Source organism: Somniosus microcephalus, chromosome 3 (assembly GCF_052327205.1).
Source record: "Somniosus microcephalus isolate GS21.2 chromosome 3, FLI_Smic_1.0, whole genome shotgun sequence".
In the NCBI taxonomy this organism is placed as follows: Eukaryota; Metazoa; Chordata; class Chondrichthyes; order Squaliformes; family Somniosidae; genus Somniosus; species Somniosus microcephalus.
In genome coordinates, this window is record NC_140989.1 from 38,379,472 (window position 1) to 38,393,721 (window position 14,250).

General features: G+C 43.1%; 1 protein-coding gene across 5 annotated transcripts in view; it reads right to left on the bottom strand.

Annotated features, from left to right (window-relative positions):
* Positions 1-14,250, bottom strand: part of birc6 (baculoviral IAP repeat containing 6) — a 261,261-nt gene that overhangs the window by 168,365 nt on the left and 78,646 nt on the right. For 4 of the 5 annotated variants that reach the window (XM_085980115.1, XM_085980112.1, XM_085980114.1 and 1 more), the window contains exons 24-32: positions 13,835-14,022; positions 13,151-13,468; positions 11,619-11,718; positions 10,648-10,862; positions 9,529-9,737; positions 4,181-4,527; positions 1,612-1,831; positions 1,119-1,252; positions 382-519 (exon numbers count right to left, since the gene is read on the bottom strand). In XM_085980115.1, coding sequence (XP_085836241.1) covers positions 382-519; positions 1,119-1,252; positions 1,612-1,831; positions 4,181-4,527; positions 9,529-9,737; positions 10,648-10,862; positions 11,619-11,718; positions 13,151-13,468; positions 13,835-14,022 — 1,869 coding nt within the window. The remainder of the gene's footprint in view (positions 1-381; positions 520-1,118; positions 1,253-1,611; positions 1,832-4,180; positions 4,528-9,528; positions 9,738-10,647; positions 10,863-11,618; positions 11,719-13,150; positions 13,469-13,834; positions 14,023-14,250) is intronic. The other variant, XM_085980116.1, reaches the window with a different exon arrangement.

The window sequence follows — 14,250 nt, forward strand, 5'->3', positions numbered from 1 at the left end:
CAAAACATTCAAGGTTGGGCCAAATATATTTTTCAACATTACTCAACATGGTCTGTTGGCACAGTGCATTTGTACACTACTATTGCACTGCACCACAGAGGGGCACAATGTTCTATCATTAACTACTGCAAGCCTTTTATTGGCACTGTGCAGGGGCAAACCAATCTGTACCTTGTAATTAACTGGCTAAACACAACACTGGCAAATGTCTGCAAGCAGGTCATTTGCTATCAATTCGACTGGTAGAGGAGAGTTTTGAAAGGTAGGAGAAATTTATAAATTGACTTTACAATGGTTTAAGTGCTATAGGTGCCAATCCATTTATAAATAAGCAAATTAAATTGGAAATTAAACATACTGCAACTTTGTAATGAGGTATACCTGTCAGCATCCGTTCTCTGTCTTTACCATTTAATGGCTTTTTGGCTGCAGCCACTTCATCCTCAACACTTGCAACATAGTCCAGCAGCCGAGACACGAGCATTACAACCCAACTGACCATTGGGATGTCCAGTACACCTGGCGGGGGGGGGGGGGGGGGGGGGGGGGGGGGATTAAAAAAAGGAAAATAAATTAGACACAGGAATAATGCTGTCAGACACCAAGTTGTCCTGTCCCTGAAAAAACCTAAAAGCAAGAAATTTATCAAATGTTCTGGCTCAAAGAGCACACTCAACTTTTAGTACATGGTCAGAATAGCATTTATTTTTAACCCTAAGAAATGGCTTTATAAAATATTCTATGCTTAATTACAAACCAGAGCAGGGATATATAACTGTCGCTGGGTTAACATCCTGGAATTCCCTCCTAGCATCATCAACATAACGACTGTGCTGTTTTAAGGGGGCGGCCCATCAGTACCACATTCCCAAGGAAACCAGGGATGGGCAATAAATGCAGCCTTGCCAGGGTTACCCACATTTCACTTTTTTTTTTAAAAATTGTCCAGTGCAGATTTTACGTGAACAATAAACAGTTAAAAATTGATTTGAAACAGAAACTTCACTCTGGGTTACTACTACATATAGGAGATGTAAACACAGACTGCACATGAACTCTGTTCAAAAAAAGTGAATTATCGTTTCACTGCTCGTATTCGGATGTAAATGCAGGCTTACCCTCTGTACGTCTGTATGTCGTCATCTGTGGCTGCAGAGATGACAACAAGTTATCCAAAAGGTTCAGTAGGCCTTCTAAGACCCCGCTGTTACTAAGCGATCGCTGACCAAAGCAGGAAAGTAACATGAAAACCCTGAAACAAAGGTGAGGCAGTAACAAAGGAATAAATTATGGGCTCTTGGAAATAGCAAATATATAAAAGTCACCTAAATAGTTGCTTGGTTTGACCAGTAGCTCAGGTTATAGTAAGGGCTTTAGATCTTTGTTTCGAAGAAACACTAGTTCTTTTGAATAGCTAGGATATTTAATGCATCTCCAGGTCACAGTGATTATCAAATTTTGGGGCTGAAAAAAAAACTTGCATTTTTACCAATAAACAATGCTTAAAAAAGGAGTTACAGTATTTTATGTAATGAAGTGCTGATTATTTCATTCAAGTTTATTTGTTTGTGATGCAAACCACTCGTGGTGATGTTTGTACAGTCCACCTACCTGTCTTGGGGGAAGATGAGATGCTGCTCAGAGTTATAAAGTTCTTGTAAAACATTGGACAGGAACTGCCCCCACCACCTCTCTCCGCCACAAAGCTGCACAAGCAGCAGTCCAGCGTGCAATCGTATTTTCGGGGTACCACTGATGCACAGATGTTTGAACAGTTCCTCACAGGCCTGTGCATGAAATGTGCTTTGAAGAACTGCTGGCACAGCATGACCTACAAGTATTTTTTAAAAATATATAAATGTACCATTAGCAAAAAGATAATGAGCATCAGCACTGCCAGTTGGATACAGCACATCAAAGTCTTATATCTGTTAATTGGGGTACTGTATGCACCAACATAAGGAGTACGGTAGCATAGTGGCTATATTACTGAACTAGTAATCCATGGGCCTGGACTAATGATCCAGAGGCAGGAGTGCAAATCCCACCACCGCAGCTGGGGAATTTAAAAGCAGTTAATTTAATAAATCTGGAATAAAAAAGCCAGTATCAGTAATGGTGACCAGTAAGGGTAAAAACCCATCTGGTACACCAATGTCCTTTAGGGAAGGAAATCTGCCGTCCTTACCCGGTCTGGCCGATATGTGACTCCAGACCCACAGCAATGTGGTTGACTCTCAACTGCCCTCTGAAATGGCCTCGCAAGCCACACAGTTGTATAAGGCGGCTCACCACCACCTTCTCAAGGGCAATAATTGCTGGCCTTGCCAGCAACGCCCACATCCCGTGAATAATTTTTTTTTTTTTTTTTTTTTTTTTTTTTTTAATAAACACAGATGTAGGGCTGGGAGTAGCAGGTTACTCAAAATAACTCTGCCAACAACCACTTGTTTGTATTTTCACATTCCTGCCATGTCTTTTTCAGGCAGACGTACCACTATGAATGTAATTTGATGCCATGGGAGTCGCCCAAAATACATTCTGAATTTCTACAGAAAAAATACAAGTCAATCCCACACACTCTGGGAGAAGGTAATTTATGAGAAATCAAATCATTCTTCCCAAAAAAATTTTTTACATTTTCTTGCAATGGTTCAGTGAAATTAATATCCAAAATATTTTTAGGTATGATATGTATTCTCAAAGTACTGATTTATACCTCTTTCAAGTTACCCAAATGCTCAGCACTCATTTCACTTCTCCCCCACACTACCAAATTATTGTAATAAATCAGTTTGGGGATAATGAAGTGTTAAGAGTATAATAAATGGGAAGCAGTAAAATATTACGTATATACTCACAATACCTGCAGAAAATCTGTTCCAAACTGAATAACTTAGGAGAGCAGTTATAGGTTTATCAGGACTCAACGTGATTTACGCTCATCTGCTTTCACTCTGCTAATCAGTTGTGGAATACTGCGCTCCCATTTGGGATCGCCCATCACGCACTAAGCTGGGGGATACTCGACTGAATGCAACCATGTGCTTTCTATCAGTCACATTGCACCATACATCCTTCCCATGGTTACCAGTTATCTGCAACACAGCTCCTGCACATCTTCATCATACAGATACAGTAGCAAAATTGGTGAATATACTTTGCAGCAAAATCATGTTGCCAATTTACTGACTTATCTATCCACCAGCAGCACGGGTCTCTCAGAGACACCAGATATAGTCAACCTTTCCTGATCCTTGGACTTTTCTTCACCAACTCGCTGGCATGAAGATTGGACAGCAAATGCTCCTATAAATCACCGTATCATCTCCAACCCTACAGTCAACCAGGATTCAACTAGCCATGTCACAGATGGGTACTTCTCAACTGCTTACGAACTGGACAGGGAGAACAGGCCACAAATCTTCACCAATGGGGCCTTTCATGACGACAACATATGTCCCAATGGACAAATACAAACCATATTCCATGACGTTGAATCATGCCCACTAGCTAAACTATCGGGTGGCAGGCACGTTTTGCATGCTGGTGATGACAATGCTCTAAGGTGATTGGAATTATATGCTGGGTCTGCATACGCGAAATAAATGTTATTTTAAAGCCATGAACCTCAGAGCTAACCCACAACACTAATATAGAGATTGTACCTTTCCACCTTTCTGAATCACAAGCAATTTAAAAAAGCTAATCTTCCAAGCGTTACACACATCTACATCAACCTGTAAATCACCTCCTTCTGTGCCGACATTTAGTCACAGATCATACATGTTCATTTAGCAGCTTCTAACTATCTCACAACAAAACTGAAAAGATTTATAGGAGAAAGGGGAATAGCAAAGGATTTTCACAATGAAAGGAGTTTCAAGTGATGATGATATTTTAAATAAATAGCTGCTTTGCTGGAACATCTGAATAGGCATTCAGCTTACACTTGACTTGTCTGTGTGATCGATGTCATTTAAGGTTGACGTTCATTATGTCTACCCGCCACCACTAAACCCCCAAAACCCCCACATTATCTGTCTTCCCAGCCTCTGCGAAGAACTGAACGGTGCTAAATCCATTTATATATGGCTGTGATCTCCTAGATAGTTATTTAGTTTAACGTGATTATGAAAACTGTACATGAACACTTTCAAAAGGATAAAGAGACACCAACCACTGGACGAATGCAAAAGGCTCAGCAGTGTATCCAGAAGGTATCGGATGATGGTGCGTAGTTGCTCCGTAGAAGAATTCTGTATCAATTCTTTTGAATCGTATGTTTCTGGCAGAGTCTTCCTGCTGGATCCAAGAGCCACTCTAAGGCGTTGCACCGCGTGATGGGCCAGGTTTAGCTGAAGCTGCAACTGAATGCAGTCCTGATATGCTGAAAAGACTTTACTATCCTCCTCGACTGCTTTGTCAGGCTTCCGTAGGAAGTACTGAGCGTTGTTAGCACTGTTCAGTGGAGGAAGGTCAATATTCTGCAACAAAGTTTCCAGCCTATGGCAAGCGAGGTTATACCTGTCAAAGCAAATTACAATTGTTAAATAGGCTATACTTATTACCAAACAAAACCCATGAACACATTAGTTCTATAATAAGAACGAGGAGGGTGAACAGTCAGAGGTCGTGGTTCACATTGGGACCAATGACATGGGTAGGAAGAGGGGTGAGGTCCTGCAGCAAGAATTTAGGGAGCTAGGTAGCAGATTAAAGAGCAGGACCTCAAAGGTTGTAATCTCTGGATTACTCCCAGTGCCACTGAGTATAGGAATAGGAGGATAGAGCAGATGAATGCGTGGCTAAAGAGTTGGTGCAGGAGGGAGGGCTTTAGTTTCCTGGATCACTGGGCCTGCTTCTGGGGAAGGTGGGACTTGTACAAGTCGGACAGGTTGCACGTGAACCAGAACGGGACAAATATCCTTGCGGGGAGGTTTGCTAGCACTGTTCGGGGGGGTTTAAACTAACTTGGCAGGGGGATGGGATACAGAGTGGAGCTATAATAGGGGGTGATGTGCAGCCAAATATAGAGGAAAAAGTAAGTCAGACTGGAAGGCAGAGCAAATAAGTAACAGCACAAGGGAGTAGGGCAAGGCTAAATGGCATTTATTTTAATGCAAGGAGTCTTACGAATAAGGTGGATGAACTGAAGTTGTTGATGAACACATGGGAGTATGACATTGTTGCTATCACGGAGACATGGTTGAGAGAGGGGCAAGACTGGCAGCTCAATATTCCGGGGTATAGAATCTTCAGGCGAGACAGAGGGGGGGTAAAAGAGGAGGGGGTGTTGCAATATTAATTAAGGAGACAATTACTACTGTAAGGAGGGATGATATATTAACAGGTTCCTCTAATGAGGCCATACAGGTTGAACTTAGAAACAAAAAGGGGGCTAGCACTTTGCTGGGAGTGTACTATAGGCCCCCAAACAGCCAGGGGGAGATAGAGGAACAGATATGTAGGCAAATCTCAGAGAAGTTTGCAAATAATAGGGTAATTATAGTGGGGGATTTCAACTTCCCCAATATTAACTGGGATAGTCAGAGTGTGAAAGGCTTCGAGAGTGCAGAATTCTTAAAGTGCATCCAGGAGAGCTTTTTGAGCCAGCATGTAGAAAGTCCTGCAAGAGAGGGGGCGGTACTCTAGGGAATGTGGCCGGGCAAGTGGTAGAAGTGTTAGTAGGTGAGCACTTTGGTGACAGTGACCATAATTCGGTGAGATTTAAGGTAGTCATGGAAAAGGACAAGGATGGACCGGAAATAAAGGTTCTAAATTGGGGGAAGGCCAATTTTAATATGATAAGGCAGGATCTGGCCAATGTGGACTGGGATCAGCTACTTGAAGGAAAATCCACATCGGAGCAATGGGAGTCTTTCAGAAAGGAAATCGAGAGAGTACAATGGCAACATGTTCCCGTAAAGGTCAAGGGTGGGACCAACAAGCCCAGGGAACCCTGGATGTCAAGGGATATATGAGAATGGATTAGGAAAAAAAGGGGGGCTTTTGGCAGATACAAAGGACTAAAGACAGAGGAAGCCCTAGAGGAGTATAAAAAGTGCAGGGGGATACTTAAAGAAATTAGGAGAGCGAGGAGGGGCCATGAAATAACACTGGCGAGCAAAATAAAGGAAAATCCTACGGTGTTTTATAAGTATATTAAGGGCAAGAGGATAACTAGGGAAAGAGTAGGGCCCATTAGGGACCAAAGTGGCAATCTGTGTGTGGAGCCAGAGGATGTAGGTGGGGTTTTAAATGAATTTTTTGCATCTGTGTTCACTATGGAGAAGGACGATGTCGACATAGAAATCGGGCAGGGGGACTGTGATATACTTGAACATATTAGCATCGAGAGGGAGGAGGTACTAGCGGTTTTAGCAGGCTTAAAAGTGGATAAATCCCCAGGCCCGGACGAGATGTATCCCAGGCTACTATGTGAGGCAAAGGGCGAGATTGCAGGGGCTCGGACACAAATTTTCAGAACCTCTCTGGCCACAGGGGATGCGCCAGAGGACTGGAGAACAGCTAACGTAGTACCATTATTCAAGAAGGGTAGTAGGGATAAACCAGGGAATTACAGGCCAGTGAGCCTAACATCAGTGGTAGGGAAATTATTGGAAAAAATTCTGAGGGACAGAATTAGTCTCCACTTGGAGAGGCAAGGATTAATTAGGGATAGCCAGCATGGCTTTGTCAATGGAAGATCATGTCTGACCAATTTGATTGAATTTTTCGAGGGGGTGACTAGGTGTGTGGATGAGGGTAGTGCAGTGGATGTGGTTTACATGGATTTCAGTAAGGCTTTTGATAAAGTCCCGCATAGGAGACTGGTCAGGAAGGTAAGAGCCCATGGGATCCAGGGTGCCTTGGCACATTGGATCCAAAACTGGCTTAGTGGCAGAAGGCAGAGGGTGATGGTGGAAGGTTGTTTTTGTGACTGGAAGCCTGTGTCCAGTGGGGTACCGCAGGGATCGGTGCTGGGTCCCTTGCTGTTTGTGGTCTACATTAATGATTTGGATGTGAATGTAAAAAGGTATCATCAGTAAGTTCGCAGATGACACGAAAATTGGTGGGGTGGTAAATAGCGAGGAGGGAAGCCTCAGGCTACAGGACGATATAGATGGGTTGGTCAGATGGGCGGGACATTGGCAAATGGAATTTAACCCTGAAAAGTGTGAGGTGATGCATTTTGGACGGACTAACAAGGCAAGGGAATACACAATGAATGGTAAGACCCTAGGAAAGACAGAGGATCAGGGGGACCTTGGTGTGCATGTACATAGATCCCCGAAGGCAGCAGAACAGGTGGATAAGGTGGTTAAAAAGGCATATGGGATACTTATATTCTATGCCTCGGCTAATGAAGGCAAGAGCAGGGAGGTTATAATGGAGCTGTACAAAACGCTGGTAAGGCCACAGCTGGAGTACTGTGTGCAGTTCTGGTCGCCACACTATAGGAAGGATGTGATTGCTTTGGAGAGGGTGCAGAGGAGATTTACCAGGATGTTACCTGGGCTGGAGCGCTTCAGCTATGAAGGCTGAACAGGCTGGGGTTGTTTTCCTTGGAGCAGAGAAGGCTGAGGGGGGAACCTGATTGAGGTATACAAAATTATGAGGGGGGTAGATAGAAAGGAACTTTTACCCTTAGTACAGGGGTCAATAACAAGGGGGCATAGATTCAAGGTAAGGGGCAGGAGGTTTAGAGGGGATTTGAGGAAAAACGTTTTCACCCAGAGGGTGGTTGGAATCTGGAACTCACTGCCTGAAAGGGTGGTAGAGGCAGGAACCCTCACAACATTCAAGAAGCATTTGGATAAGCACTTGAAACGCCATAGCATACAAGGCTACGGACCAAATGCTGGAAAATGGGATTAGATTAGACAGGGCTTGATGGCCGGCACGGACGCGATGGGCCGAAGGGCCTCTTTCTGTGCTGTATAACTATGACTCTATGAGGCGGGACAGGTAAGAATAGTCCTATAATCTCAGTGGTTCGACCAAATATTTTTCAGTTTAATTTTTGATCTCCTTCCCATTTCCTCTCATTAATACCATCTTCCCTTCTAGACCACAAAAAGTTGTTACTATCAATGCTATTCTCAGACTGATTAACCAAGTTATTGCAAGGCACCGTTTTAATGAGATGATTTTTTTTTTTTTTTTTAAAAAGGAACACTAATGCTAACCTCATACAATAGCAAATTACTGCGGCCGCTGGAAATCTGAAACAACGGAAAATGCTGGTCAGGCAGCATTGTGAAGAGAAACAGAGTTAACGTTTCAGGTCGATGACCCTTCGTCAGAACTGGAAAAAGTTGGAGAAGTAACAGATTCTAACCTGTCCCGCCTCGTTCTTACTCCCCTGGGATAGGGTTCCACAAACCCTGCCAACCCTCTGGTACCTTGTCGAAGTGGCTAGCCTTCAGCTGGGAGTCTGTGACTAAACACAGCAGGCTAGCTTCAACGACAGAGCTCAATCCTACCCTGTCAACAACCCATTCATTTTACAGCAGTAGTCCCTGCATAGCGATCAAGCGAGGCTCATTTCTTTTCACATTCCAACTGTTGAGGCAGTTGTAGCATCCCAGCTACCATTAGCAGGCACAACGGTCTTAATATCCTGTATGGCTTAATACTCGCTACACCAAAAAAGTGCCATCACAGGGCTCACCCGAATCCCAGCTTGGTACTATGCACATTAGCCAAGGACAGCAGCAGCACCAAAACTTCAAAAAGACCATTTCAGTTTATTGAGAAAGCTGCAATTTCAGTCGTACTTTTTCAGTACTTGTTGCAGGAAAAATTTGCAAGTCTATGGTGAAAGAGCAGGGGAGTGGGACCAATTGGATTCCATCAACCGTGTTGTAAGATTCAAGAGTTCTGCATTTTCATTTCATACAAGTTTGCAGACCAGTTGACAAAATGTCAAACAGCAGAAAATGTTTTTTGAAAGCAAAAAGTGGCATTGCTCAAAAATGGAAAACATGCAGGTTTACCGGTTTCAGCCAGGAACAAGTCGGGATTTCAGTGTTCTCAGCCAAGGAATGTTTTTTGGGGGGGGGGGGGGCGGGGTGGGCAGGGTCAGGGTTCCTGCGCCTCATCACTATAAAAAGTGACCAATGCTGGACAAATCAACAAATTGTGCAACAACAGCAGACATGGTTGGGATGCTCCCCTTCCCCATGATTAAATAGTCAAATGTCACTCATTGTCTTGGCCAATATATGAGGAATGGCCCCTCACTGGAGGATCGTCAGCTCCAGTAGAAGTACGCCCTTGTATAAACCATCATCTTCAAGAGATGGGTAAAGGAAACAAAAGACCAGTCTATATCTGCACCAATATTCCCCGTCATTTATTTTGGCCCAACGACCCCTTTAAGGGGCTGCGCGGGCCATTCAAAATACCACGCATATGCGGTTTTTCCATCGAAATGCCGGCTTGCGCAGGTTCCCTGGAGCCATGCGTCTGCACAGCTTACATGGAACATTGATCTGCACCTGTTAAAAAGATTAAACTAACCTGCACTGTATGTCTTCTTGGAGAGCTATCATCATTGTTAACTGCTGTTCCATTTCTGGCTGGCTCGCAGAGTCACTTTCACCTTTTAGGGGGTCATGTATTAACTTGATCTCACTTTCCCACGGTAAGATGTAGGTGTGCCCATAATACAGACCCAGTGGTATTTTAGCTCTTGCATTTGTGCTGCCATAACGCCCAATCACAGTGATCTGCAAATCAAATTGGAGGATTTGGTTTAAAACAGTAATACGAGGCTTCATGAGCTTATTTATTGATATTATGTTAAAAGAAACATACAAAACGTCAAGCAATTGCCCTATAATTGATTTATCTCAAATCTGAAGTTTTCATCTTTGGCCCCGCCACACACACACACCACACCTTTGCCACTGATTCCACCACCCCTCCCCAGCCACCGTCTCAGGTTGAACCAGACTGTTCTGCACTTCAGTGTCCTATTTGACTCCGAGTTGAGCTTCCAATCCCACAACCTCCGTAACATGGCCTCTCTCGACCCAATTCAGCCAATCTGCTGCTGAAACCCTCATCCATCGGTGAGCTCCAGACTCAACTATTTCAACACTATTTGGACTGGCTTCCCATCCACCATACTTCATAAACTTCAGCTCATCCAAAAACTCCACTACCCATATCCTATCACATAGAAAGTCCCACTCACCCATTGCCATGTGCTCGTTGACCAACCTTGGCTTCCGATCCCCCAATACCTCAAGTTTAAAATTTTCATCCTCGTGTTCAAATCCCTTCATGGGTTCCCCCCCACCTCCCTATCTCTATAACCTCTGCTAGCCTACCCGACAACTCTGGCCACATGCATGCTGAAACCCCTTTGCCTCCTCCATTGGCAGCCGTGCCTTCAGCTATCCAAGCTCTGGAATTCCCTCCCTAAACCTCTACCTCTCCACCTACCTTTTCTTCTTTAAGATCCTCCCTAAAATCCACCTCTTCGTCTAAGCTTTTAGTTACCCCATCTCCTTTGGTTCAGTGTCGACCTTTGTCTGATTATACTTGCGAGGCACCTCGCGCTGTTTTTCTATGTTAAAGGTGCTATACTAGCACAAGTTGTTATTGTTCCATTTAGTTCAACAGGCTGCATACCTTCATGAACCTGCAAACAGGTGGCGGCAATAAATCATGAAGAATCAATGAATGTGTACTAATATCTGTGGCCACCACTAAACGTCTTCCATCCACTTCTTCTCCCAATGTCCAAATATCGATTGATAAAGATGCCAGGTCTGCACAGGTTGGAATCAATATATCGGTCAAGAGTATTGGTCTCCCAAAGTCCAGCGTCACAAACCTTCTTGCCCCTAAATCAGAAAAGCAAAACCCAGTTTAAATTTCCTAACTAGCAAGAGGTTTTGGTACAACAAAATGCCCATATGAACGCCGTACCAAGGATATGCAGGACAAGAAAATATAAATATCAGTATGGGATTAATATAAAAATTAATACTTTGTTCAACATCTAACAAGGTTGTGTAGCAGGCAAGACCATCTTGGGAATGCATAGGAGTATAGCTAAGCTATTAAAACTAAACTGTTATTAAAATTAAAAGTAAAAGTAACAGGTAGGGCACAGATATCTCAACTGGTAAAAGCAGCGAGTACTTTTGTTGCACAAAGCAGGAAGGTCCCAAGTTCAATCCGTGGTCTGTGCTGGTAATTGATCTCAACCGAGGTGGCAAGTAGGGGCACAACAGTCAATCTCCGTGCCCCTGGCTAGGGAGGGGACAATCAGCCAGAATTCACACTTCTGATGGCCAACCTTGGACCCCCGCTGGAACGTGGGTGCATATGGACATCGGGTGAGGATGGCATCAAGCTCGTCTGTGTTGCGCTTCTTGATCAATAGGTTGCCTACATTATCTGTTTGGGCTCGCACGTGAAAAATGGCCATTTAGATGATGCAACAAGACAATCGACACAAAGAAAAAAAATGCAGGAGTCGTTGCAGTCAGGGGAGGAAGCAAGAAAACTGCTAAGAAAAATAAATGTTTTATACAGCTCTGAAATATTAGTGTAGGTTAACTAATTGTTACAAGAACTACAAAAAGTTACTCTACCTGAGTGCATGCGTTCAATGATGATAGATTGATGCGGTGGAGGCTGAAGTAAGTGAGAAGCATGAGAAATTGCTAGCGCCAGACCAGTCCCCAGAGGACTCTGCAAAAAAAACACAAACACATTTTGTAGAGTTAACAGCCAAAATCAACAATTAAATAAAACATTACATGAAGAATCTGGTACAAGCAACTGTACTTTAGTTGTGAAACCAACACGCAACCCAAACATATTTCTGGCAGCTCTCTTCAAACGGACCAGCTGAAAACAAAAATGAATCATACCTGCCCATTAAGTAGTTTCTTACCACACATTATGCATATAAAATGTGGAAATAAAGCATTCTGCGTGACATCCAACATTTAGCAAATTACAATTCACAAATTATTAACCGTCTAAGCTTCGGTTTAAAGATTGCAAGGTGACACAGAAACATCGCAGGCAAACAGCATGTTAGCACTGCTCGAGACACAATGCAGAGGTCAACAACAGAAAGTGCCCTTTCTATAATGGGGCTCCCAAAACTGTACACAGTACTCGAATTGTGGCCCAATCGTGCCTTGTACTAATTGATTACCTCTTCACTCATGTACTTTAAACCCCTATTTAAAAAACCCAAAATGCTATTGGCCTTTTCGACCTGCATTCTCACTTTCACTGAATTATGTATTTGAACCCAAGTATCTCTGGTCAACCACACCATTCAACGTCTTTCCATTAAGTACATACCCATTTCTGATTTTTCCTCCAAAAATCCATTACCTCACGAGTCAGCAAATTTCCACATTGTTGGCCCTATACCCAAATACAAATCATCTATACAGGAAACACTTTTTTATCCGGCACCGATGGGACCGGCATGGTGCCGGTTTATCAAAAAGTCCGGATTACTGAGAGGTATAGTTAAAAGGTACGAGAGCTCCGTACACAGCAACAAATCCAGGCTTCCCTGTTGCTTAGCAACAGGTGCAGGAACTCCAGCCACAGACCAAGCGTCCCTGTTGCTTAGCAACAAGTGCAGGAACCCCGGTTACATGGCCACAGATCCAGGAACGGCTACTAATATGAAGTAAAACTTACCTGAACCTACTCCTGAATTTTGCCAGTTAACAGAGATTTCCGGTTATTTAGGTGCCGGTAAATCGAGAGTTTCCTGTATATAAATCGACAAGAACAAAGTGGGCCTAGCACTGTCCACTGGGATAGACCACTAGCTATTGTTCTCCAACTCAAGCAACACTTGCTAACACTAATCATTTGTTTCCAGTCCAGCAAATTTCTACCTACATTTCATCGCACCAATTTTTGCAACAAGCCTCCTGCAAGACATCTTATGGAATGCCTTGTGTAAAATCCATGTATGCATCTCCTCAGAGAGTTAGTTTAATTTACAACAAATAGTTTTTTTTTTTTTTTTTTTTTAAGTTAATTGGAACTGTATGCGATTGATGTTTAATCGATTTCTAGAGCCTACTTGTATTTAAATATGCACAATTTTTATAAAAATAAGTTCGTGTGATTTCCCCAAACATACCGTTTTGGACTTGTTGGTATTTTTTGAATGAATGGCCACAGTGACTGGATGAGGATCAATAACTGAGCCAGGAAAGAGCTGTGCTAACTCTGCACTGATTGCTGCAGAGACTGCCTCATTGGGCGGCGTTAATGGCGGAGTCATGAACAGCGGCGTGGTTTTTGGAGTGGGAGGAATGACATCGGCAGGATGTATGAAAAAGCCAGGTGCTGTGGAGGCACTAGAAGGCACCGAGTTGTGAATAGGTCCGACTCCAGGTGCTGCCGCTGCTACTGCCGCTGCCGTAGTCTGATGCAACTTGGCTTCCAGCTTGGCTTTCTGTTATGTTTAAAAGAAGAGTAGTCCATTAAACTACCTTATTACAGCTCGTGAAGGTTTCCAATTATAACTTAGAACAAACACAGAAAAATGAGATTTGGTTTTAGGACTTGAGCTTGTGTGAAGCAACTATCCCTGCTATTATCTATCCTAAAACCAGGTTTTCCCATAATCAACACAGTAATACAAAACTAAATACTCACATTTCATTTGCGCATCAAAGTGCTGCTAAGGTTTATCACTAACTAAATCAAGTGTTAAGGTAACATGTTTAAATACATTAGGAGGATCGAGTAAAATCAGGGCCACCAAATTTTAATCACGGTTTCCGTAATTAACAAATAATATTAAAACCTCACTGCTCACCTGCTGCTGAAGTTTCAGCAACTGCTGTTGTTTCTCCTGAAGAACCTGCAGCTGTTGTTCTGCTGAAGCCATAGCATGGGAGAGGGACTGAAGGGCTACTTGAGCTGCTGAACTCAATGCTGTTGAAGCTTCTCCAACTGTACCAGTTGTAAGCCCACCCACTGCTGTTGTAAGCCCAAAGCCAGTCACTAGATAGGAGGAAAGCAGAAACGTTCGCATTACAAGTTAAAATACAATAACGATTTTGATCTGAAAGATATATTACACATTATTTTTTAATTTTTTTTTAATTTTTTTTTTTTTTATAAAAGTGTTAGGCATGCCTAATGTTTCAAGCTCCAGCTCAAATGATCTTCTGACAATTGAGGGTTACTGTGGTCTACTGTGCACACTCGGCCATTGAATACAAAAGCAAA